The sequence below is a fragment of the Harpia harpyja genome, chromosome 6 (assembly GCF_026419915.1).
Source record: "Harpia harpyja isolate bHarHar1 chromosome 6, bHarHar1 primary haplotype, whole genome shotgun sequence".
In the NCBI taxonomy this organism is placed as follows: domain Eukaryota; kingdom Metazoa; phylum Chordata; class Aves; order Accipitriformes; family Accipitridae; genus Harpia; species Harpia harpyja.
In genome coordinates, this window is record NC_068945.1 from 9532177 (window position 1) to 9559440 (window position 27264).

General features: G+C 40.0%; 1 protein-coding gene across 3 annotated transcripts in view; it reads left to right on the top strand.

Annotated features, from left to right (window-relative positions):
- ITPR2 (inositol 1,4,5-trisphosphate receptor type 2) overlaps positions 1 to 27264 on the top strand; it is a 285893-nt gene that overhangs the window by 101749 nt on the left and 156880 nt on the right. For all 3 annotated transcript variants that reach the window (XM_052790972.1, XM_052790971.1, XM_052790973.1), the window contains 8 exons: positions 181 to 432; positions 1512 to 1656; positions 2606 to 2756; positions 17621 to 17814; positions 20585 to 20717; positions 21641 to 21698; positions 23218 to 23383; positions 25362 to 25535. In XM_052790972.1, the coding sequence (XP_052646932.1) occupies positions 181 to 432; positions 1512 to 1656; positions 2606 to 2756; positions 17621 to 17814; positions 20585 to 20717; positions 21641 to 21698; positions 23218 to 23383; positions 25362 to 25535 (1273 nt within the window). The remainder of the gene's footprint in view (positions 1 to 180; positions 433 to 1511; positions 1657 to 2605; positions 2757 to 17620; positions 17815 to 20584; positions 20718 to 21640; positions 21699 to 23217; positions 23384 to 25361; positions 25536 to 27264) is intronic.

Here is a 27264-nt window from a genome sequence, read left to right on the forward strand (position 1 = left end):
CGGAGCCTTATCTTAGCATTTTTAATGGCAAGTTGGTCCCTTGCTTAGCAAAGTCACTCTTGCTGTTTTTTAGGATTTGTATCAGAAAGGCTGACATCAGGCTTGTAAAGTGAGATTCTGAGGTACGTTGTTTCATTTCCAACTGATTTCTTTGAATACTATATGTTATCTTTTTTTAAGGTACCAACTGAACCTCTTTGCAAGAATGTGCCTGGACCGCCAATATCTTGCCATCAACCAGATTTCTGCACAGCTGTCAGTAGACTTGATCTTGCGATGTATGTCTGATGAAAGCCTCCCTTATGATCTCCGGGCTTCTTTTTGTCGGCTGATGCTACACATGCACGTGGACAGAGATCCTCAGGAATCTGTGGTACCTGTCAGATATGCCAGATTGTGGACTGAAATTCCCACTAAGATCACAATTCATGAGTGAGTTGAAAGTGTTTCAAACTAAAGTACAAAAGTATTTTGTAGGGGTTAGTCTCAGAACAAAATGGTTGTAGATGTCTAATGTCAACACAACATGCATGTGGAAAGGTATTTTGTTGCAGAGCACAGAGCTATTAATTATTGTTACTCTTGGAAACTTCCAAGAGTAGCTTTGGGTAGCTTTACATGGAAATACTTCAATTTTGTTTTTCACTGTGTTCTTATAGGGAACAAGCTGGGGAAAAATGGAATGGCCTTTCCTCAGACCAACTGGACTTGAAGTAATCTAATTGTGTCTAACATTACAGGTTTGCGAGGCTGGAACTCAGTTTTATACTTCAAGCTCAACTGAAAGCCACAGTTGGAAAGCCAGAATTTACAGTTAGGTACAGGTATTGCCCCAGAAACAGTTCGCAGAGGCTTTGGCCTCTATCCAGCAAGGTACTTAAGCATGTGTTAGATTTAAGTATGGGAGAAGGGCCCATTGACTTCAGTGGAAACCCTCTCTGGCTTAATTGATTTGACGGAGCAGCGCCGCTGGGCTAGACCCAGGCAGGGAGTATCTGGCTGAAGAGACAAAGAGGAAGAAGTATAGCAGTGCAGCAGACAGTATTGCTTCTGTTAGTGAGATGAGGGACTGTTTTGACATATATGAAAAATCAGTCCTAATTGGTGGTACAAAGGAGGAAGCTGACTATCATGAGCTGCTTTCCTGATCCACTGTTTTCCTTGTGGAAATAGTAAACTCTGGCTGATGGGTAGAGAAGACAGCTGAGACTTAGTGACTTACTGAATTGCCACAGCAAGATTTAAGAGTGCTATCTGCCAGAACCGTAGGATTTTCCTGTCTCTGTTATTCCTGTTCACTGCAACCCTTCCTGGTACTGTTGGAGGGAAGGTTTGTGCATCCTCATTGCATATCTACAAAGAATCAGCTGACCTTGACCTCTAGCCCTTCCCCTTAGAGAGAACTGACAGTAATGTCATAGCATCATGATTGGTTTGTTTTTTCTTTAGTGACAGCTGATCCTGATATTAGAGGTGTTTAATTTTCCTTCCTTCTGTTCCCTGTGTTGTAGGTATGATTCTTTCACAGACTCTTCAAGGAATGAAATGAAAAGGAAGTTTGCACTAACTATGGAATTTGTAGAAGAGTACTTGAAAGAGGTTGTAAATCAGCCCTTTCCTTTTGGAGACAAAGAGAAAAATAAACTTACATTTGAGGTACTTCTCAGCTATCTGCATCCTACTTAGAGTATTCCTCCTAATTTCAGATAAGTTGACATTGGTTCTTTCAAAATAAAGGTAGTTGTAGAATAAATGTTGGTGTAAAATGTCCTAAAGAAGCACCAGTTCCTAATTCCAGTGTTCTCAGTGATGACTGTTACTGCAGAAAATAATATTACTGTCTGCTGTCAAACAGCTGTATTTTTCCTTTTTTTTTTTTTCTGAGATGGTTGCATGGCAGGAGGAGGGATGTGTGTGTGGATGAATGGCCATATGCCCTTTCTCTCCACATTAGTGAATTGGCATGCAGGGATTCTTCAATATAAGTACTATTCTCTGTGTAAGATATGACACTGAAGGAAGTACTCTGAATGACCTAATCCTGTGTTTTAAATATTGTTTGAAATTCCTGACAGAAACTTTAGATAGGCCTGAATCTTCTAGATTCAAATAACATTGAATAAAGGCGAAATGCTTACAGCTTTTATAGTTCTTCCTCCAACCTACCTCCGAAGCTTTGTCACTCCTGCCTCTGGTCATCTGAAGTCACCTCCGTTCAAACTTACCACAATCGTCTTACTCTTCTGACTTCCATCTTCCCCACAGCTGCTACCTCTTTAAACAATTTCCTGGAGTCTTTCTTGTCAATCTTAAATATTTTCCCAGATGCAATTGTATCCTTTCAAGCGTTCCTAAATCTCCTGTTGGTTTTGCTCTCTGTTGTAATTTGACTGACTGATTGTTTTGTCTAACTCTGAAAAATATTTAATGTCACTGGCCTTAGTCCAAGGCCCATTTAAATCAGTGGAAAGACTTGTGCTAATTTGAATGCACTCTAGATCTGAATCTCTGTGAAAGCTACTGTGTGAAATGCAACTATATTGCATAGCTGAATACCACAAAGGTTGCTGATACTCCCTTCATTTTTAATTTCTTTTTCTCTTAGGTGGTACATCTGGCTCGAAACCTCATATACTTTGGCTTTTATAGTTTTAGTGAGCTTCTCAGACTGACCCGGACGCTGCTGGCAATTCTAGATATTGTTCAAGTTCCTATATCATCATACTTTGAAAGGTTGAGCAAGTTTCAGGATGGAGGTGAGAGAAGCAGCAAAGACTGTTATTCCGGTGTTTAATTCATTATTTAGGTTGGAAATAATTTATGGAATGTCTCATTGATCTTTCAAGGTTTTTTATTCACACAGAAACCCACCTACAGGAACGTATTGCAGGGTACATTACGATGGTCAGCTAAAAGGGAACCTTTTTTAACGGAGCCTTTATAACTTGTGGTTACTGTCTTGGTTCTGCTGCTCCTTTGCTTGTTTGGAACTGAACTTTCAAATCTGGATCTAAGCCTCAGTGTTGCTTGTGCTGAACATCTCAAGCAAGTGCAGATAGCATTTGCCTGGGCACAGCGATTATGATGGCTCAAATGAGGCACAAGTGTTTATTAGTCGTCTTAGCACTTCACTTAAAAGGAGAATAAGATGTTACTGGTCCCACAACTGCAGAAACACCAGATGGAAGTCTAGATGAGGCCATCCTCTGCATGTGTTTGTCAGTTTAGAATATTCTTTTTTTAGCCCAGACCAGAATGTCTGTCTGGCAACCTCAGGACAATACTGCATGTCCCACTGCCTTTTCTACCATGGCTTAAAATTGGGTTGAAGAATGAGCATGCCAGGAAGGTGCTGAAACTTAGCAGTTTAGTTTTCTTGTGTGTGTGTAAGGGAGGTGTGACAGTCATATGGGCCCAGGAGACTGATGACAAATTCTGTTTTAATATGTAGCTGGTGTAAGTGTCATTGCATTACCAGCTGGCCCACAGCACCAAAAAGTACGAGCTGTCTTGTTTGAAACAACAATTATTTTGTATTTTCTCTGGGAGGCCTTTACCCAGGCTTGGGTTTTCCTAATCATCATTTTGCTCAGTCAATCCTACAGATACCCAGCATGAGTGTGCCATCTTTCATAACTTTTTTCTTCTTGAGGTTCACACACTCTGGAGAAATGTAGACTGTCATTGTCATCTCTGAGCCAAGAAGTCTTATACTTGGTTCTCTTGATCTTTCCTCCATCACTGCCAGTACACTTTACTGAAAGCCCCTGAAAGTCTTTCCTGCAGTGCAGTGCACACTAAAGCATGCTATAGCTGGCTGCAGTCCCTCTACAGAACCAGAGAAAGACTGTATGTTCAGACACTTGGAATTATGTTTTCCTTTTTTGTCCCTGAAATACTGCATTGCAGACTCTCTTCTTAAATGGCTCTGGACACAGTTTGACTCCAGATACAATCTTGGCATATTGGCAAGATGGAACATGCAGATGTGGTTCTTCCATTTAGTTCTCTCTCTCTGCTCACGTCTTTAATCCTAATTATACATCTCATTCAGTGTTTTTACTCACCTTCATTACTCATAAAATTGTGTTTCATCCTTAATTCCCTTTTATTTCTGTTGAAGGGTTTCCTTTCAGGCTGTATAGGAGAGGAAAGAAACACCCATTAAGTGTAAACAGACCTGCTTGCAGTTATACTAATTTCCAGAGCAATTCCATGCAAATCAATGAATAATGACTCTGAATGACTGAAATAAACGAGAGTGAAGGAATGCAGAAAATGTCACCACTATGCAAATGGAAGCTCAGTAGCCTTGTTAGTAACACTCAACTGTTGACTGGAGCCTTGTTGGAAACTTTTGTCACACATCTGTTTTTGTCTCATGTTTTTTTCAGCAAAAAAGGCATGGAACAAAGGTGGGATTTCTTGTGTGTCTTTGATTAGCTTTGGCCTTTGTACAGATTCTTTAAACTTCTTTCTTTGCTGTAGTTGTCTCCATGGATGTTTATCTTTTAAACACTGGACCAGTTCAGGTCAGGATGTGACAATCCACTGACGTTCTTTTGGAAATGATCTATGGATTGGTTTGTTGGTTCCCCCCCCCCCCCTTTTCCTGCTAACTATATGGCTAGAAAGCCCATTGCTATAGAGAGGGGTTTTTGCTACCTCAGACTGTTGTCAGTTGTGTCTGCCATCTTAAGGGGGACCAGAGATAGAGATACTGGCTGTGCTGTCTAGGCTTAAAAATAGGCAGTGCAATTTTGCTGTGGAGACACAGGTGTTTTTATGTTGAAATAGCTGTAAGACTTGCTGGAGAGGCCTTCTACAGTCTTTGACAAAAGAAAAGGATGCCCATCTTTGGATGGTCATATCTTGTCTTCAGCCTCCCTCTTTTCAGATTGACAGGTCATAAAACACATAAACTCTGCATTCACTTTGCGGTTGAGACAGAATGATCCTGAATGTTTAACTGCTATGCCCAAGCATCTTACCATTCCTCCTTCTTTCTCTGGAGGTGCATACTTACCTACCCATGGGGGCATTAGGCTATGAAGATGCATATATTGCAAGGATGCATAATTTAGAAGCAGTTTAAGCAGTTTCATAACTCCTATTCACTATTTTTGACCCCCCAGCTCATAGAACTTCATGCCCAAAGAACATATTTCATGTCTGAAAAACATATTACTCATTCAAAAAAGGGGAGTACTTTTCATTAAGAAAACCCACACAAAACCCAGTCAGCATTAACTTTAGTTGCAGATTAAGATTAGAGAGGGTGCTCAAGGAGAAAGCACCAGGTACTGTAGTTGCTGACATTCTGGAGACAAATGCTGTGGCTGAAATTTTGACTGTAACTTCTGCCTATCTTTGTTTCATGTGGAAGCCTGCTGGTGAGGAATGAATTCGACCATAGGGACAGGAGTTTGGCTGGCATAAGTTGCTCTAGCTCTTGGGGCTGTGAGAGTTTGTGCGAACTGAGTATTTGGCTCCACTCTTTTTCCTTTCCCCCCTGTTTGTTTGGTTTTTTTTAAAACTTTTTTCAGGTAGCAGTCCTTTAAAACCAGCCCTGTGGTTGTCTTGCACCCACATCCTGATTGCATCTTTGCTACAAGGTAATGAGAAGGTGTGAACAAGGCCCTAAACACACAGAGCCCTTGATCTGCTTGTGTGCTCTCTGCCTTGCTAGGCATCACTTAGCCGTAGCTGAGGTGCGATGTGTCTACCCTGAGCTAGAAGGAGCTGAGCTCAGGGGATTTGCTGGCTTGTAGTGTAGTTGGCTGCTTCTGTGTCCAGTCTTTTCAGATTCGTGAACTTGTGCTTGATCCCACAGTAAGGTACAAAAAGTGCTTATGTTTTCTGTCTGAGTGGTGGTGGTGGGCTGGAACTTCTCTGCCTCTGCATGTGTTGGACTGCAGATGATGCTAAGGATAAGTGAGTCCTGACTGGAGACTGGTCTTGAGTCTGTGTTTGACAGGGAGACCTTGCTGTATCAGGGTTGCTGGAACAGGCCTGTGTATGAGATGATCATGTGTCTTAATGATGTTCTTGTACTTTTTTATCTTCTGGGAGAATGGGAAAGACCAGGGGTCTGATTCTACAGTGCTTAGAATCTTGTGCAGTCACTTCTACCCAAACAAGTTTGACCCCAGAAGTCCTGATGTTACCTAGGTCCTGTGGAATCTGGATCCACCTTGTCCAGGATCCACTAGGGATCCTGAGGAATGAACAGGCCAACAGAGAAATCGATCTCAGGAATTTCATCTAGATCCCCCCTCACTCTTGACAGTAAGGATTGTTCACCAGGCAAAGCTATAGGTATACACTTTTTTTTGATTTTAGAGTACTTATAAGATTGTACATCAAAGGTTCCCCTTCCCCTTTTACACAGATATCCTCTCTCTCTGTTATAAAACTGAGTTGTTGAGAACATATTAGTTGTTTTATCAGTTACCTGTCTTGGCTTTTTATTGTAACTTTTAACTTACAATACTGGTCTCTTAGGCTATTAAGTAAAAAGGATTACAATAGAAAGTAACTCAGCCTGTTTTTTTGTAGTTTTTGAAAATGTGTTGGCATTTTCTAAAATCAGGATGGTCTGTTGATTTTTTCAGGAAGTGTTTACTTATTCATAACTTCATAAGATACAGACAGATGGATTGTTGCCTGCCCTCATTCAGGATGGTGGAAGCCCTCCCTCCAGTCACTTAGGGGTGAGGGTTACTTCTTCCTGCCATTAGAGGAGGTCAGATTCTGCTTTCCCAGATCTCCAGACTGCGGCAAGGGTCTTGCTACACAGCATCCTCTTTGGCAGGTCCAGTACTTAAAACATTCATATTGTACCTTTGAATGCAGCGTAGGTGTCTCTCCAACACATTATTGCTCCAGGGGTGTGCAGGTTTACACAGCTTCTTTCTTAAGGAAAGTTAGCTTCCCTGAGTTGCAAAACTAATTCCATTGATGTTCTTTAAAAAAAGAAAACCCAAAAGGTGAGATTGCGTCTGTTGCGATTTTGTGTATGTACTGTGAATGTGTGGAAGTAAATTATTAGTTTTGGAGATTATGAAAGTTGTGGGTCTTGTCTTTTTTTTTTTTTTTTTTTTTTTTAATCCATCCAGTCAGTGATCACAAATGTCTAGGCATTAGCTTTAATTCAGTAAGAACATGTATTTCATACTTTGAGCTTAGAGCTTTGAAGTGTAGCTCTAAACCCCAGTTTTGACAAACACTGAAATCCAGCCATGATGCCTGGGACTGATGGTTTAATGGCATAAACAAATGTGTTTAAATTTTGTCAAGCACTAGGGGCCTGATCCTGTAACTGTAAGGTAGGAAAGTGCTACCTAATACCTGCTTGAGCTCTGTATATTTTAATTTTCATGGCTATCTTATTGTAAATTTACATAGATTAATATTAAATGGATATTTAGCAGCAATATTTTGTCAGTAATTATGCCTATGCAGAAATGCAGCTGATTTTCAGGTTGTAGGACAAGTGACTCGAGAAGAGGTTCGACCAAATGGAAAAGTCATGTAATTCCTATTCTGCAGCTGTAGTAGATCCAAGGTGGCAACTCTATAGAAGTTAAGAATTTTGGGTAGGATCTGTTTATTTAACATGATAGGTCTTGCATTTTAGTTTTGTTAAAAAGTATTGATTTCTATGGGAAACTCAGTGCTGAATAAATTTGGGGACAGATAGGGTGTACTGCCTTTCCATTATTGACATTGATTTGTTCCAGGTCAGTAGCAACAAAAGCTTCCAGCATCTGATTCCTGTAATGTGAAGTTTTAGGGAACTGGTGAGCTTGGCTCTTCACTGGTTTGGCCACTGCTCCACATCATGAAAACTGTAGTCAGGATTTTGGGAATGGGTAGAAATATATTAATGATGTGTGGAAGAATGAGGTGGGTCTTGGCTGTGGGAAGCCTGCCTGGAGTTGTGCACCTCAAAATTGAAACAACCAAATTTACAACCAGAAATCTGGAGTATTCTTCCCTGTTTAATATTTATTTCTTAAAAAGACCCACTTATTTCAGTAGAACAACTTGCTAAGTAAGGAAGTACATATGACAAGTGTTGAACTGTTGAAGGAAATCTGCAAAATGGGATGTATTTTTAGGCTTAGTGGAAGTTGCATGAAGACTTAATTAACCTTTTACCTCAAGATGTCTTTTTCCATCCTTTTCTTAAATTTTGAGTCACCTTGATGGCTGAGGTAGTCCTTGACGTTGTGTGTGAGTTTCTCTATCTTGGTTCTGCAAAGATTCTGAAAAGATCCTTAAGTTATTGTAAATGTTGTGCCTTACTTCCTTTAAAAAGCTTGGTTTTAATGCCACTGTCAGTTACTTTAACCAGAATTAAATTAGTGTGCATGTAGTTTTCAGGTGTGACCTTGTTTGACGAAGACACATTGGGGAAAGTTGGCTAGAAACATTTGTGAGATAGGATCCTGGAAAAAGAAAAGATGTATATTTTTGGAAATGCTTCTTACCTAGATTGCATCCTAAAAATGAATTAACTTGAAAATGTTGCAGCCAGCTTTTTTTTTTTTTTCAGTCAGAGTGTCTTAACTTTGAATCATTTTTTGAGGTTATTTGAAGCTTTTTTCCTGTTTCTTTTTTTCCCCTTTAGATTCTAAAAAATACAGGGTTTGCAAAATATACTACTTGTATCCTAAAGAGGCATTTTTTTCTTAAGGATAAAGTGAGGACTTCATTTAGTAGTGCTGTCATTCTGGCACCTTTCAAGAACATTATAATCTCTTGCAGTTTTAATTAAAAGGTAAAGTCATTGCTTTCCTAATAAGTGCCCCCTGCTGTATCATTCCAGAGTCAGGAGCCAATCTGCCTTGTCCAATACTGGTTATTTATTCTCTGTGAATTAAAATGCACATCTTTCTCTAGGTGCGATTTGATCTTTCAAATAGCTGATTTTAGTCAAACCATACAGCTACAGCATATGTCAGGCCTGAAAGATGAAATGACATGGTAGTATTAGCAGGCAAGCTACACGTTTGCCATGCAGCTCAGTGCTATTTAGTTAACGTTGTTTGGGAATGAGAATAATGACATGCAAGGAAATACATCCTTGAATTTAAGTTGCATATGTCTTGGGATGCGATTCACAGTGCTGGGCATTAATTCGAAAAAGCCCTCGGTGGTACCAACCCGGCTTATCTGCAGAGTATGTCTTTCCCTCAGGAGCTCTACATAAATGGCTACAATTTTCCTGAGCCAGTGTCCACTGACATCGGTTAGAGTCTTTCAGTTCCTTTTGCTTCCACAAAGGAAGGCTATGTTCAGTTTTTTTGAAAAACAGGCTTTAAAAACTGTCTATAATAAGCTCCAATTGCTCCTGCCTCTGTGATTCTCACATGAAATGTGTTGCTCATGACTGGCTCAACAGATGCCTCCTTTTACCTATTCAAACTAGTAGCCAAATATGCCAGCTCCTTCACGTTATGTCTAGGTCTTTAGCTTGGTAGCATATCCCTCCTGTAGACTGAAGGGACTAAAGATCTGCCCGTAGGCATCCTGAGATTGTGGAACATTTCTTTGAAATGTATCGTGAAAAGTCTGACCCCTGTGTCACGCTGCAAGCTTTGCTGCTTTGTTGTGATGTACCCCGAAGGATTCAACCCTGGCAGGAGTCAGAATGGGGAAGCCCTCACTCTCTCCTGGAGACTTCAGCACTGGTGAGCTACCATCTCTCTGCAAAGGAGTGCTTGTATATCAGTGTGTCAGGGGACTCTCGTCCAGTCGTCTGTCCCTTCGATGCATCCTGGTAGTCTGTTAGTCACTCAGCTTCAACTGAGCAAGAAGGTAGGTATTTTTTTTTTTCCAGTCCTCTTGGCTGCAAGTAGAGATGCATGCTGCTTAGAAGCACCAGTGAGACCACTACTAGAACAGGGTTGAGAACAAGCTTGGACCTGCCATTTCTGTTGTGCCCACGGGTCCTCCGTGACCAAGAAGGACCAGATTTCATCCAGGACTATTAGAAACAACTATATTGTTTCTCAGCCTTGCATCCTGTCTGTTAGCTGCTCCTTTGTCTAGTTAACAATTTGAAATATCTTCTTGAGGCATACTTTGATTAGCAGAGCTAATGAGGCAGTGGCTGCCTGGCAGACTGGAGCAATAATTTATGCCAGCAGTTTAAAAAAAAAAAAGGGTTACAAGAGAAAAAAGATTTAACCCTTAGGAAAGTTAGCTGTGTTAGTCACAGATGTCTATAGTGAAGCAACTGCTGTTCAGTGCAGAATATTGTCAGACCAAAGGGGAGGTCAGTCTGAGAGTTTAATTCTTTGGCATGGCCCATTTCTCTTTCCTCCTTATTCTTTCCCTCATCATGAGACCTGTGCATTAATGTGATTCCAGAGACCATTGCTCTTCTAGGAATCGATATCCGTTTCATAGATGTAACTGGGCTAGAAGGCTTGATTCCCATGATGCTTTTTACCTTCAAGGCCAGCAGGCTGATTTATGTATTCTTTCCTTCGTCTAATGTCCATGGCATGAAAGCTGTATTTTTGACACTGCTTTGTGGTTTTGGGGATAGGCAACATCAACAGAACCTGCAGAATGTCAGGAGAAGGTGAAGCATGGTGGAGTTTCACCATAGCTGGGCAGTGGCGAGTTTGTATGCAAAAAGGGAGGGCTTGTGGATATACTGTAGGTAAGTGGAAGCTGAGGTGGCCAGATTCACTTAGGGGGTGGGTAGCAAATGTATGTGCATTGCATATTGTGGGGTTTTTTGGTTTGTTTTGCCTCGTTAGTTCTGAGGGCTGTATAAAATGTAGAAGTGACCTCACCTACTGCCCTTAATGTCATGCATTAGGTTTTCTGTGAGGCTTACCTGAGGTCAGATAGTTATTGAGCGATGAAAAATGGTTTAATGAAGAAATAAAGTGTGATTCTTGGCCTGTTTATGGTGGGTTCTGCAGTCTTTATGAGCAGATTCTGTAGAAAACCTGTAAAAATTAACACCTCTTTCACAAACAGAGCTGTAAGGCTTAATGCTTCAGGCAAAGAATATATAGCTCTAGAGGGTTTGAAATAAAATGTGTTCCTTTAGGTACTGAAGTGTTGTTATTATATGTCTTAAAAATGGCTATAACTTTTCACGCAGAAAAATTAAATTGCATGAAGCAATGTAGCCAAATCAACAAAGGCAAAGAAATGTAGAGCTAAAGCTGCCATTGGGTTTTTAATTTAGCCCCTGGTAAATAGACATTGCTGCGCATACAGTTCCCTGCCAGAGGATCCCCAGGGATTGGCAGTGTTGCATGCTTTAAGATGGCACTGAAACTTTAAGAAGCTTATGGTGGAGCAATAGTATAGGTCTCACTGACATCCACAAAGTCAAGATCATTTGGAGTCAAGGCTCCTGTTTCAGCAGTCATCAGGAAGGTGACTTGCTGTTATAAGTACTGTCTTAAAACCTGGTTGAATGTAGCTACACCGAGGCACAGGTTGAGAAAAGGTCAGCTTTGCTGAAAACTGACTTTGATAATGGTAAAAGTTTGGACTTTCAGCAACATGCCAGGTATCTCCTAATGTAGCAGCGAGCTTGGAGACCAGCCTAAAGCTTCCTCAGCTCACTGGCAAAATTCAGTTTTGCTTCACCAGGGCTACAGTTGGTAAAAGTTAATTTCATGGGAAAAATGAGAGTGGCTGAGGAGGACTGAGAAGGCTTTGGGACTTCATTGGGTTGTGGATGGGGAAGGAGGCCTGAAGGGCTGTAGTGAAAGAAGTTGGCATGGCAGGGAGGGGCACATGCTGTCTGGCTTGTGCCCTGCTACATTGGAAGGGACATGTTTTCTAGGAGGTGTTTGGAAGAAGTTGAAGTGTTAGGTGTCCTAGTCAAAAGCATGCTCAGGTTTGATGACATCAGAGAGTTGTCTCTATAACTTAATTACAGAGACAATGCAAGAAATGCCACATTGTTGCAAAACCTGTGATTTGTGTCTGTGTCGTCCCCCCCGCCCCCCAATATAAACAAGATTGAAGAATGTATTGGGCTTTTATGGACAGGTTGATGAAAGTTGTTGGAGCAGTGGATGCATGTGCATTTGTCTTTTCTGGTCATTAAGTACCAGATTTCTTGAAGAACCCATCATATGTCAGCTCCTATTTAGGTACTTAGTTTCCAGAAACACTGAGCATCCAGCTTCTCCAGTCCCTAATGAGAGCTGCTAGGTGTTAAAATCCTTTTGAAAATACAGGCACTTTTCACGTTTCTGAGTAGGGAGGTGAGCACTATGGAAAACTGTTCGAGCTAAAAATGGTTGAGCAGTTTTGAAAATTGGGTCCTAGAAATCTTTCTTATATCTGTGTTGAGGAAGACTGAACGATAATGTTACTGAGAGCAGACTCTGTCCCTCTGTGGCAACTAGGGACCAGAGCAGGTGCATATAGTTAATTTTTAAATAAATAAGGCTGCAAGTCAGTTCCCTGGTGTCTTGGGGGATATCTATGGAATAGAGGGCTACTCGCTGTGAGGGTATCTGCCAGCCTTTGAGGCTGTCCATTGTGCATTCACATTCAGCTACTGCACAGTTCTCTGCACTGCTTGTGAAATACCTAAAATGCTGTGGGTACTGGAGAGCAAACTGAGGACGCTGCATAACAATTGGTTAGGAATAATTTGAAGAAAAGGCATGAATTGCCAGCTGCCTTTGAGAGTTGTTTTTCTTTCTGGATATGGTATTTTGTCACTTACCATCTATACTGTATTACATAGCAGATTGTTGTTTACTTTTATATTCTGCTTTTAGGATTTTTGCAACCAGTAAATGACTTATCAAGAAGATATGTTTATGTAGAAAATGAAGTGTCAATTATCCACTGTTTCGATTACTTGGGTGGTTGTTATTTTTTTCCCATAATTGACTCCTCTGAAAAGTCTTTCTTCTCAGAGAGGCTGCTGTGTTGTCAGTCATGCCAAATTGTATGAGATTATGTGCTACAGTTTTGTGATAGAAACTGATATTCATTAGGAAGTTATGATCGTTGTAATAAAAAGTAATGAAAAGGAGATGCACAGTTGTCTTTTCAAAACATGACAAGCATTCTCTTCTTTCCTCTTCTTTCAGTGCCTGTCAGTCTGCAGCTCCTTTAAATTACCACTTGTGTGTACAGTGATTTCACTCTTCCATTGGCTAACGTTGTGAGACTGTACATTCAACAGGAGGCATTTCTAATGGGTCCACTTCTTATGGAAGGTTCTTGGCATCTGACTTGTCTTGGCAGAGGGAGGAGCAGAGAGGAAGAATTGGGGAGAGGAAGGGAAAATTGGAAAAATGGAAGAAGATTCATGGAGATCACCTTGCGTTCTTTTTCTCTGTTGGTCAGTCACAGCTCTGAGCACTCTTGCAGTGGTTTGTTGGTGAGAGAAGTGTTTGGTCGCACACACTAGCACCTTACAACATTGCCATGACTGTTGTCTCCCTGCTACACTTCTCAGCCATATATAAATGTTAATACCTTGACCTCAAAGAAGACAACAAATGTTGGAGGTCAGCAGGTTAAGGGTAGCAATACCATATGAAGGCACAGCTCAGGCTTCTCTTCATTTTTCTCTAGCAAAGTGCACACAAAAGTAATCAGGGTGCACATCTACTTCCTATCTCTCCTGATTTAGCTCAGTCAACTAGCTGAGGCACTAAGTTAATTTTTCCTTGGGCATTGGTATTCAGGAAGCACTTTGGAGCTGTAACTAAGATCAGAGCTCCGTTCTTTTCGTCATTGTGTGCATATGTACTAAGAACTTAAATCTCTTTTATTGAGCCAGTGTATTTTGTCTTGCATTGTTGCAGGCTTAGCTGACATGGAGTTAGTCGCTTTTTAAGCTGCAATAACCTTTCTGCATGCTTTACCTCAGAGACTCATATCCTTCCCTGCTGAGATAACTGTATTAAAGCCAAGAGAACACAAAAGCATAGCAAGAAGAAACAACTCACTAGCAAGACTGCTGCTGGCCCCTGATGTTTGTGAGTGACAGATTTAAATCCATGCTTAACATGGTCTAGACTTCCAAGGCTGGACAGATAACACTGAGTACCATGAGTGCTGATTACTGTGGAATCTTTTGGAAGAGAAGCTACTGCCCACTCTTTATGTATATGAATGATCCTCATGGCTTCTTTAGAAGAATAGAGCAGTTCCTCCCAGTGTTGACAGTCAGCTGCTTCATTGCCATACATGAACGTGCTGGTTGACTGCTGTCTACTCCTAAGACATAGTTATATTTCATCAGCACCCTACAGAACATAGTTGTTGAAATATCTTTCCTGAAAAGAATGCTGAATTGCTCCAGTTGCTGTATTATTTTCACTCTGGGAACATTCTCCCCAAGCCTGCTCTGAGTTAATTGAAAATAATCAGTGTCAGGCAGTTAGTTAAAAAGTTTTCAAGATGGGTTTACCCATGACACCTTGTCTCACTGCTGTTATTGAGAGAAATAATGCGGTATTGAGTCACTACTCATTTCAGCTGTAAATACCAAACTGGATTAAGTAGACTTTTCTCTCACAAAAATCCTTTCCTATGCATTAATGCAATAGAATTTGAAATGGCAGTGATAATAAGTACCACCTTAATCCTCCTTTGCTGTTTAGATCCTTTAGCTGTTTAGATCAGTTGCATGAAGGTCAATAGTAAAGGAATGTTGTGGACAGAGGGTTTATCCTTGTTATTGATGCTGTTTGGAAGCAGCTTCACAGCTACTGCTCACTGGTTTCTACCATCTTTTACCACTGGTGTTCCATGGCTAAGGGGAAAGGACAGCAGTCATCTCGTTTCTTTCTATTTCCTAGCTGCTTTTATAGGCTCCATCATCACATTAGCTGAGTGCCTCCCAGTCTTTGTTATATCAGGCCTCTCACTGTCCTTTTCAGAGATGGAGAAAGTAGTCTCCTCATTTGCAGAGGTGGTCCTGAAATGCAGAGAGAGTGACTAATTCGTTGGTCATGGAGGGAGTTGGATCCCATCCCCTGCGGTGCCTGTGCAGCACCCCAGTGATAGCTGAGAAATAAGCAGGAGGTATGCTCTAGACAAAATCCCAGCTTTCTTTCTCCAAGAACATGAGGTCCACCCAAGATGTTGTCTGACTCCTTGGCCAAAAGACACTACCTTTTTTGTTAACTTTACACTGAGTGGACTGCAGTCTTGAAGGGTGAGCAGGAACTTTTCAAGATAAAGTGGAATTCTTCTGCCTCATTTAGGACAAACTGTGTATCTCGTTTTCGAGAAGAATATCTTCTGCACTTGTCTTAGACTTAAGTGGTTTAATTATCAGCTGGTAACTCCATTGACTCAAGTTGTTTTATAAAGAATTCCTGAGCTTTCCAAACAGCAGTGCCTCTGTTTATATTCACCTCTGTACAACTGAGTGAAAGGGATTTTGAAAACATGTTGTGAGAGAGAGAATGATGACATCTCAACTGAGATGTAGAGCAGTGGTATTGCAGGCCATGAAGCAGCTGCACAACCTCTAAGTCTTGTTGTAGGCTTATCAGTCAGCATTAAGGACAGGATGATATAAAGGAGGTCATCTATTTCACAGTTTGAAGATGAAGAAGATGCAAAAAGTCAGTTTAACTGAAGTTACTTTAAGGGTTGAAGGTCCTCTACTTAGTAACTTAGCTTTACACAAGTGAACTGAATGATGGTCAATGCAAATAAATGTATAGCACACTGGGAGAAAGGGGGTGGGGAGGGGGAGAGAGAGATTGATCCATACTATGTTATTCCCCAGCTGTTTTATTTGTTTTGAAAGGAAAATGCACCATTTTCATTTTGCAGCAAGAAGCGTATTTGGAATGATTTTATTTGCTTTATGCTGGTGTAAGCAGTTAGGAGAACTTTCTGTGCCTGCCTAATGTGAGAATCTAGCCCTTAGTTTGACTTCTAGCTTTTTTTTCCTAACATCATGCAAAGTCAGAAATACATTTTTTTCCCTCCTTTGTAGGGACTTGAAGTATTATTTTCAAAAGACCAATTCAGAGTGATTGCACACCAGACTGGATGCCGAATGGGACCTCAAATGTGACACTAATCTGCCTCATTCACTTTGAAAAAGCAAATTCTTTGTGTGTTTTCCTTTTAAAGTCAGGGCTGAAGGCATCCTCTTTCCCTGCATGCAGTACTTGAGCTCTATGGATTGAAGAAAGAAGGGCATGAGAGGAGGATATTGCTAACAAAATAAAATATAGCTTTGGCTTTTTACAGCAGATTATCTGGGAAGAGGGTCTCTTCAGTGTGAGTAAAACTTGTCAGTTGCATGATGATTAAAGTGTACTAAAAGACAGACAAGAACTATTCAGGCTTACCTCAGCAAAGCTACATTTCCTTCGTTCTTTTGTTTGCCTTTGGTGTAGTCTAGGTCTTGGCACTCCTGTGAAGAGATGCTATCATTCCTTTCCTTTCCTCCATTCATTCAGATCTTTGCTTTGCAAGAAAGGAAACTAATTCATGTAGGTAGGTAGCATAATACTCTCATTCTTTCTTCTCCCCACCTTTGGAAGAAGATAGTTATTGATTCACTGAGATGCTTTTCATATCAAAATTCACTATAAAGACAGACCATTATAATCTATGGGAACAGATGGTATTTCTTGGTAGATTTTGCTGAACCAGCATCAGTGATAGGTAGCATTGCAACTAGACTGGATAAAGTTTTTTGCCACATGAGTGTAAAATAATTTTTTCCCCCAGGTATGACTTATGAAGGGCACTGTGATTACAGATACTAGTTTGACCTTCAGGACAGCCTTCAGGGCCTGACATTGTCCTGGGATTTTTTTGAAGGGGGATGGTTGGCTACTTGTGTCAGTTGGCTTTGGTTTGTGGCCTGTCATTTGGACCACATACAGAGATTGATCAGACTTGCACAGCCTCAAATCTTTACTCTCTCTTCGTGTGACATATAAGATACTGGGATAGTCTCCTTCCAGCCTCTGCAGTGCCAAGATCAACCTTACTGTCAAGCCCATATATTACGTCTAGTCACCATGGCAAAGACATCAGTGGGAGTAGGCATGAAAAATGAACTCCTCCCATGTGTCTACAAAGCAAGGTCATAAATTGCAGCAATAGATGATATAAATGAAATATCAATAAAAGTTTTCTAACAATAAACATAGTCAAGTACTGGAATCGCTTGCCTAGGGATGCTGTATAATGTGGGATACGCAGTGCTTAAATATTCTTAAAAACAGGTTAAACAAGCCTCTTTCAGAAATGGTCTTAGATGTAGATAGTATGCCTTCAGACAAGGGAATGGATTAGGTGAACCACTAAGATTTCTTTTGCTCTACTTTTTATGATTTCTTGAACATGTTAACAGAGCTGTGGAAATATTTTGGCATCTTTTCCATCTGTTGACCTGTAAGAAATGATCTCTTGGAAAATCAGTGTAGAAAATGTGTCTCTAAACCATTGAGTAATTTGAATGAATTCCTTCTCCTGAGTTTTGATCAGGAATTGAGGACTTGTTTTTCAATATGCCTGTTAAGACTGTAAAGGGGTTTGATGACATGGGCGTATGTGTGATATATAGCTTTGCAAGCAAGCTTTGCTCATGGCAAATACATACATGTTTTTGTTTAATGCATAGGAAACAATGTTATGAGGACCATCCATGGGGTAGGAGAGATGATGACCCAAATGGTGCTGAGCAGAGGATCTATATTTCCCATCAGTGCCCCTGATATACAGCCAAGCATTCACCCAAGCAAGCAAGCCACCACCTCAGACAGTGAAGATGTGATCGTAATGGACACCAAATTGAAAATCATTGAGATTTTGCAGGTAATAATGATTGGTGGAATATTACATAGCAGTCATTTCACAGTTCTTTACTTATTCACGTAGTGGCAAGTTCTGTTAGCTACATTCTTACCCCTACCTGGGCTGTTTATTATAAAAATAACACTTTGATATGAGGAAGAATGCTCCTCTACGTGAACAGTTGTACAGTTGTGGTCCTCACTCTGTTACACTTCACTTTTGAAGGAACTAGATGCTGTAGAAACTCTGTCACTATAACTGTGAAAAGGCAGAACTTGGCCTTTAATCTGCCTCGCTAATGTTTTCTGAAGACAGTGTGTCTGTTTCCGGTCTCATTAACACTCATTTTACACTGGGGTGGCTTGCATGGCTTCAGTATTTGACTCTTCTGTTACAGTAGTTTGAAGAAGGGCAGAATTGGACCTAGACCCACTGAAGTCATGCAAGGCCATGCACTTTTGAAGTCTGTTTCAGATTTCCACTGTTAGATTGAGAATAGTCTGTCGGCTGCTATGATTTTCTCCCAGCTGAACTGACAAGCTATAGGACACTAGCATGCTTCTTGAGATATAATTTTCACTTTGTGCTATTAGTAAGTGAAGTGACACACATTCGTTCTGTATATCAAATCCCAATTTCTGCAATACTTATGCCCTGAAGGAACGTTTCAGTGTTTTCTATAAATTCTGCAAATCTGTTGGTACCGTTGTCACTTTTGAAGGATTCCATTTGTTCTGACTGCTTATAAATGATTTAGATTACCTTAATTACTCATCATCTGAAAGACTATCAATTGTTAGAGTATCCTCCATACTGCATACTTTGGTTCCAGAGCTCCTTTAGTTTAAGGCTTATGGTGAAGGACAGAGTGTTTTGAACTTACATCACCTAAATAATACCATTCATGCGTATTGCTTCTCATTTTCATTAGTTTTTTTGGCTGAGATTCTCTCCATACTGTCATGCTGTACTGGTTGATGCCTAGGAGGATGATTGCAGGACATCAACCTTGTCCTGTCCATTCCCTGGCTGCTCACAAGCAAGAGAATCAAATTTGTCTCATCCCTTCCTTTTTCACAGCATGTCCAGTGCAAGAGCACCCAGGATTGGAGAGCATTTAATCCTGATTTGTTACTTAATCTGTGGCTTGTTAGTTATGGTTCAGTCACACGGTCAAATTACTGCAGATTAGCAAGTTGTCATATGTTGGATGAATCACAGTAAATGTGCATATATATGATCTTAGTTCACAAATGCAAAATAATTCAGTTTCGTTTAATATGCAATGAAGGAGGATTAATTTAAATCATGTTACCTTGCATTACTGTGCTATTACCCTAAAAGGCAAGTAAGAATATTTTAGATTTATTGTATTATCATGCATAGCTAGTACAGTGGTGATTAAAACTATTCTATTCTAAGAAATATTGCAGTTTATAATAATTTAATTCTTAATATATCCTCTTATTCCTTTAAGTAAAGGCTTTTTCAACTTAAGAGTTTCCATTCTGTCATCAGCCAGAATTAAACAGATGGCCTGATAGACTTAGTTGACTATGCGTGGAACTTCAGAGTTTTTTATTTTTAAAACCCTTGCTTGTACAATTATAGGGTAACTTGATCATGGAACCAAAATAAACCTGCCTTTTTTGTTTCGTAAACTGGCATTTTATTTGCTTTTAGATGGTATAGTCCTAGCCAAATCCTATTACAGTATTCTGGGTCTGGGAAGCTTGTCTGACTTTAGTTGGAGATCAAAGCAACAGGTTGCCACCATTTGCTAAGTCATCACCTGTTGCCTGAGTGTTGGTAACTTAATATATGTGCTTTCATCCCCACTGATTGTAAAGTATGTTAAGTGATCTTAAACCTGTGTCATTGTATGCTTGCATTTACTGTGGGCAAGGAGCATAAGTGTGGGAAACGCTGAAACTCAGTTGATGGGCAGTCAGTTTTGAAGTGTTGGATGTATATGTGTCCTTAAATTGGTACTAATGTTTCCAGCCTAGTCACTTTCCTCGCTACTCCAATATAAAAGCAGCACTTCAGCTTTGAATTAGGATTTTTCCTGTATGAGTTTCCGATTTCACAGCTGAGGAAGAAAAGCCACTAACAATTAGAAGAAAGCAGAGCGTTGAGTGAGGGGGATCTCTGCTACCATTACAGCGGTAGCTTCCAAAGCCAAACTTTTATTTTTGCTGCATGCTGGCAACACTACTAGGAGCTCACGAAGGAAGTGCTATTTGCTCCTCACACCCTCAGCTGATCATTAGCAATCTAACAAAAGACACCACCAGGCATGTGCTTCACTCCGTGGGAGCCTGGAGTTACTGCAGCACTGCTGCCCTTGGCTGTCGGGCATCTGAGAGGGTAAGCCTTGAGCCTGTTGTCTTTACTCTCAACCCCTCTCCGCTTCTTATCTTCATGGAGCATTAGAAGTCCCGCTGAAATATGAAATAATTGGTTTCAACATGGGTTTGAATGTACTGCTCTGGCTCGCAGGCAGTGAGGACAAGGCAGTGTGCTGGAGCCCCTGGACAAATCCAGTCTGCTTCTTAGTATTCAGCAGTCGATAAGGTAGAGTTCAATATGTCACAGGATGGTTGGAGTGAAGAAAGAAATCACAGAAAACTGATGAATGTAATAATTCTTTTTTTGTAATGGATGTATTTACTTAAAATCATTTACTTAAAATAATCATGTATCCCTGTATGTTCCACCACAGAAAAATCCTAACCCATGTTACCAAACAGCGGAAGAAAATTCTTATTTAAAACTTTTTTTCTTGTAGTTTATTCTCAGTGTTAGACTGGACTATAGAATATCCTACATGCTGTCTATCTATAAAAGAGAGTTTGGGGAAAACAATGAAAACGTTGATTGCTCTACAACATCCCCGCCTGACACACCAGGGATTGCCTCAGGTAAATGTTGCTATTGTATTGCAATGTAAAATAATTCTGCATAGGCTACTCCAAACAAAGAACTTGACTGCAGTGGAAAGATGCATGCTGCTTAAAGTTGAAAAGCTTGTGGAAAAAGGAAAATTTTAAGGAATCCCATAAAAATAAGATTTTTGCTGGCCTGTCCTCCTCCAACAAAAATGTGATTCCTTTTTCCCACGATGAGAATTTATTCTCTCATTTGTACTCTTCCCAAAACACTGCACAATGACAAATGTAATGGAGAGTAGATCATGAAAAAATGGTTGGGGTTGGATGAGGACAGATTTAAGAGAGGTGAACGTGCTATGCGAAAATGGAGTGGCTTTCCAGGGAGTGTTCCTGTGCACACGGAAGTGCTCAAAAGGCTGACTGCTGTCTGTGTGATCACCTGCAAGTAGGGAAGAATTGCTTTAATTGGAGGTGCTGTGTAACAGAGGGGCAGCTGAGGAGTACTGAAGTCTTTAGTAGTAAGGTATATTAAAGCTATTCTAAAGCAAAATGACGGTGTGATAAATGATTTGGTTTATGATAAATATTCTAAAGTTCATATGTCTGCTTTGTGGGGTTTGGCTCATCTAACAAAAAATGTAAAAGTTTCATATTCTCTGTCATTTGTGGGTCACTGGTGGTGGTTTGTCCAGCTCCTAGCACCACGGGGCTCTAGTTCATCACTACAACTTGGCTCTTCCTCAGTAATAGTAATACACAATTTGACTCTGCCCCATGTCCTGTTTCTTCCCTGCTACTCCTGCAGATAGCGAATTTTGCCTAGTTGAGGAATGCATAGTTAGACCTCTACTTGATAACATCTACTTTAAAGAGGAACAGAGTTCCATTTTGCTGTGCAGATTAAACAATAATCACTGGCTTTTTTTTTAATTTTTATTTTTATTTTTTTCCAGCAATTGTTCCTGACATAGATGAAATTGCAGCTCAGGCTGAAACCATGTTTGCTGGCAGGTATATTCTCTGAAGTTTTACCTCTCTCTGTGTATCTGTTTGTTCATGTTGATATTTCCCATGGACAATCTGTTTATTCTGTGCTTATTTTCATACCCCTTTCTCTTCCTTTGGCTGCTTCTTATTACATAGCCTATACATAGACAGAAAAGTGCTAGAAAAGACCTGAATTTCAAACAAGCAAACAGCCCAGTTGGTATGGATGACCGTGGGATTGGAAGTGACCACCCTCTTAGTTGTAAGAGAGTTGGCAGAAAGTTTCTGTCATGTTCCCAAAGGCAGCTGGGGAATGGTGTACAGGTGTATTGGGCTAAAACACACTAATTATTTATCTTACAATGCCTCACATGGGTGCTTTAAAGAAAGACCTTTTTCTGGTGTACCTTACGACTGTAGCCCCAAATTTCTTGGATCTGTAGGTTGCTGTTGACCCTCAGTATTTCTCATAGACCACATGGCCTGTTGTCATTGCGCCTTTTGTTGGAACTTACTTAGAAAGTTATGTCAACAATAATCTCTTTCATATGACTCCTCAAATCAACTGTGGACCACTTGCCATGATATTCTGGACCACCAGAGGCCTGCAGATCACAAGCTACGCTTGCAGAGTTTTGGAAGTGATTTCAGCTATGCTGTGAACAAAAAAAAAGCCTGGAAAATATCCACACTGGAGAGTTATTACCATTATCACTATATTGGTTTAATTTTTGGGGTATAATTATACCAGTAAGAATGAATTCCATTTAGACAAGGCCGTAGACTTTAAAATTTTTCTTGGAGCTAGGGAGAAGGATCCACAATATGGGCACTCTGATCTTTCCTCTCTCAGTCCCTTATGCGTTCGCAATCATTACCAGCACAAGCAATGCCTCCAGTCCTCCCCCTGAACTCCCGTAATGTAAAACAACACACAGCCCTTGGCATCTGCATCTTTAAAATGAACAGAGACTGAATGGATTCTTGGAAACATTATTTCTGCTTTGATATGTTAAGTGTAAATCTGCTTTCTGCCATTCTAGATTATGAATATGATTCCAGAAATATGATGCTTTTGGCAATTCTTACTATTTCTGAGCTTATTTTTTCTTAAATGAAATTTTAATAGCAGCTGAAAAAGGAAGGAGTGAAAAGGAAAGGGCCAAATTAATCTCTGATGAAATGCTGTTTACTTCAATTAATTTGGATTGGGGATGAGCATGGCACAACTTATCAAGGATGTAAATGAACATTTTTGCAATATGGATATTAATCACAATATTTGATACAGTTCATACGTACATACTTTCATTTCATAGTGTCTATTCTGCTACAAGATTGCTGCAACAGCATATAACTGTAGGATTGAAGTCCTTATAAAATATGTTAAAGTGATGTTTATAGTTTCCATCCTGCAGTGTATTTGATTTGGTTTTAAGAGCTCTGTCAAATGAAGATTGTGTGTACAGGCATATTAATGTCAAAAGTTTTTGTGTTTTCTTATTTTATTTTGTTTGGTCCTGTTTCCCCATTTCTGTTGCAGAAAGGAGAAGAATGCGGTTCAGCTTGATGATGAAGGGGGCAGAACTTTTTTACGGGTCCTCATTCACCTCATCATGCATGACTACCCTCCTTTGCTCTCAGGTGCTCTGCACCTGCTATTTAAGCACTTCAGCCAGAGAGCAGAAGTTCTGCAAGCATTTAAACAGGTATGGATGGGCACGGCATTATTCCAGGAAACTGACTGCAAGGAAAGTCTTTCCAAAGGCTGCTTTACTTACCTAAATTGCTGTTTGTAGCATGACAGTGTTATTTCCTTAGAGGTCTAAATTCAGCAGAGATTCTTTTTTTTTTGTTAGAGTTGGCCATATGTGCTAGTGTATATTATAGTTTTGCACCCAGAAATAGTTATTTCTAGCATTGCATCCATTACTGAAAATGTAGGTCCGTGGTGACAGCTGGGACACACGCATCTCAGTGAGACATGATGTAGTGATCCCTCAGAGACAGAGTTAGTAGCGTGTGTTCTGCAAGCAGTGCACCAGTGTCAGCAATAAGACTTTCCTGTCTTCAGGGCTACTTAGGCTGGGTATGAAGTGCTCTCGTTATTCATGTGGTGTTTCTGGTTCTAATTCAGGTGTCTTTGCATTGTGCTCCACGGCATGATACGGATATGCCCAAATAACAGGAAGAGAGTAATAGAGCCAAGCCTGTTTTCAGCTTTTATTCTTTCTGCTTGTTAACGGTGCATGTGCAGGCTCCGTGTGTCAGTGGATTAAGGTGGGGAGATCTGATGTCATGGGGCTGGATGACAGAGACATCTCTGTTACGTAACCCTATATAACATATGTTGATAAGACCATCTGATGCTTATTTCAGGAGTTTGATAGCATGTTGTCTCATCGTTATGTAAGATGTAGAGATTTCTCTTGTTTAAAAACAGATTAATGATAAAGACCTGGAAAGCTTTTGTTTAATGTTTTTGCAGTGTAGCATAATGGCCTCCCACCAGATTGTTAAAGTTAGGCCATGCTGCTTAGTTGCATAAATAGCTGTTATTCCCAGGTAAGCAAGGACTGAGTAGCTTAACATGTTTTCATAAAGGATGGAAAAGGCTGATTGACAAATAAACAAAAAAGACTGTAGAAAACATGGAATATGAATGTCTGCGGATGAGCAGCATTCATAAATTCTGTAAAATAACAAGGTTTTACCAAGATAAGAGAGATGATGATGAAAACTTTATATTACAAATATTTGCCTGCATGTAGTGATTTTTTTTTTTAAAAAAAGAATGTCCCTGTCAGTGTTCTTGTCTGCCATGTGACCTTAATCTTTTACATAAGTGTAATTTCTTAATAGTGCTTATTGATTTACTGTAAAGGTTGTTGTTAGTTTTTTGGAATATTATCTTCATTAATAATCTTGGTAGAGCAAAGAGCATTACAAAGAAGGGAAACGTGTGGATCATGCTAAATCAAGAACTACAAATAACAGTGAAAAAAACCCCAGATAATTTGAGCAGTATAAAAGAAGAAAAAGTGAGATTAATCTTAGTAAGAGGCAACCACTCAGATGGTGGGAAATTACATGAACCTGAAAGTCAGTTTATGAGCTATATTCCAACAGGTTTTTCTAAGCTGGCCTAACTGTTAAAATCCGTTATTTTTCAATATTTGATTATGGTGATGTAGGTGATCATTAAAGTTGCTGGCCATTCTGACTTTTCTTTGGATGTCCTGATTCGTTGTCATACCATCCTTTTTTTTTTCTTGTGAAGTACTGTGCTGATGGGATAAGCTATTTCTAACTGTATTGCTTTAATACCATGTAACTGTATTGTTTCAATACCATGAGGATCATAATCAGTGCATCAGAGCTAACTCTGCATAGAACCCAAGAGCTTGTAAATCTGTGCTTGTGCTGAAAATATTTCACAGTGTATTAAAGAAGGCGAGAGAACGTTGTGAATGTTGTAACTATCCTGTTTTGGGCAACTGCAGTCTCCGGCTCTGTTAAAGGTTTTTGATGGATAGGGGCTAAAAAGCCTGTGTGTTCCATGTTTCAGTTTCTTAGGGAAGGTTATATAAAGCACCTGGAAAGAGGGGCTTAGAATGGAAACTGTCAAGCAAATTACCTAGGCTGGTGCTACTGCTGTAATAGCTTTACAATTTTCTGTATTTCCAGGTTCAGTTGCTGGTGTCTAATCAAGATGTTGATAACTACAAGCAAATCAAGGCTGATCTTGATCAGCTACGTCTGACTGTAGAAAAATCAGAATTGTGGGTTGAGAAGAGCAGCAATTATGAGAGTGGAGAGGTGGGCGACAATCAAACCAAAGGGGGAGAAGAGCCAATAGAGGTGGGTTTAAAGCCTTTGCTGTTAGAATTGTTTCAAAATTATCGGTAGTTTAATGAACAACTGCAAATTTGTGGTCTGGTTAATCAAAGCGAGAATGTGCAGTATTCTGTCTGAGCTGTAGGAATAGACAGAACAGGAAATAAAAACTCTTTTATCAATGTGTTCAGTATTCTTTCCTGCTGCTTTCAGTAACTGCGTTCTTATGTCACAGAGCTGCCTTCCTTTCTGGCTAACGAGCAAGCCACAGTGTACAGCATCACTCTGTGGCCAAGTAATCTAGGGATTACGTGTTGGCAGTTGTGTTGACTTGCTGGAAGAAAGGAGGAGTAGACAGTATCTGTTCTTGCAACTAGGAGAGAGGAGCACAATCAAACCCATATTTTCAAACATCACAAGTAATTCCACTCTCCACCAAACATAAGACTCGCCTAAGAATATTGAGATTTTGTAGGTGAACTAACTTTTTTTTTTTTTTGACCTTTGTCATACCACACTCTTGGGATATATTGTGATTTGAGAAACTTTAGAACTTGAATCTGGAACACGAAGACCTGATTTTTTTTTAAATGTAATTGATTTTTTTTTTTTTTTAATTTTGTTTTTCAGTGAAAGCTGAAGTCCTCATGTAATCACCTAACTCCAGTATGAGTCTTTAAGAAAATGCAAAATGTTGCAAGATTTGCTATGGTTGAGGTTTGTGGCATAACAGTAGATAGAGCAGGCTTTCCCACCAATATTTATTCCTACTTTCCCATTTTCATCAGAGGAAGTGGGGAGAGATGAACAACTGTGATTTCTGACACAGCACTTTACTTATTCTCTTCCATAGTAGCGTCTTCCCTGGTGGCAAGAAAATAGGCAAGGAAGCCACCAGGGGAAGCTTAGTAAGAAGCCAAGTGGAGATTACAGAGCATTGTGAAGCCAATGCATTGAGGAAAAGTAGGAGCCATTGAGAAGAGATGGGATGTTTGCAGATACCTATGGCATACACTTGGCCTTTCAGATGGGAAAGCAGATTTTAGGTTGCTTCATATGGGGGGAAAATCCAACACTTCAAGGGAGAGAATCCTAATTTCTTGGGACAGTGTAGGTCCTTCTCTTCCTCTGATAAAACTTAGCTGAATTTAGTGGTGTCAGAACTGGGGAGGAATCTGGACTTCATGAACTTAAGTATGTGGGACTTCTTACTTCCTTTCCTCAAGCATAGCTCTAGTAGGAAAGAAAATGCTCCTTTATGTACTTACTGAATGGAAAATGTAATGGGGAAACAGGATACAGAATTGCAGCAGGATATTTACAAGGTTTTTTAGCTATAACACATTTTAAAAGTGTAGTAAGATCCTTTTTATACCTACATATAGCCCTGATAGCAAAGAAACTCCAGGAAGAGGGGACAGAACAATGTGCTTGAAACAGAAGCATCTCTAAATGGGATATTTTCAGTGTTTTTTTCCCGTGAGGCATCTGTGGGTCTGTACGGATTAGCAGTGCTTCAGTAGATGCACAATATTATCTCTGGCAGATCTGAGGAAGTCTTGCATCAGAAAGTAGTACGTAGTCTGCACAACTGCTTAGATCATCTGGTGGTAATTCCATGACAGCTGTGCCAGGTTACAATAACTCAGAACCTTGTCTGTTATTTTTTCCCCTGTTAAATTATTCTTTAACAGTCACGAAATGTTATTACCTGGCAAAACTACTTTAGATAGTGAATACTCTCTTTGAGATC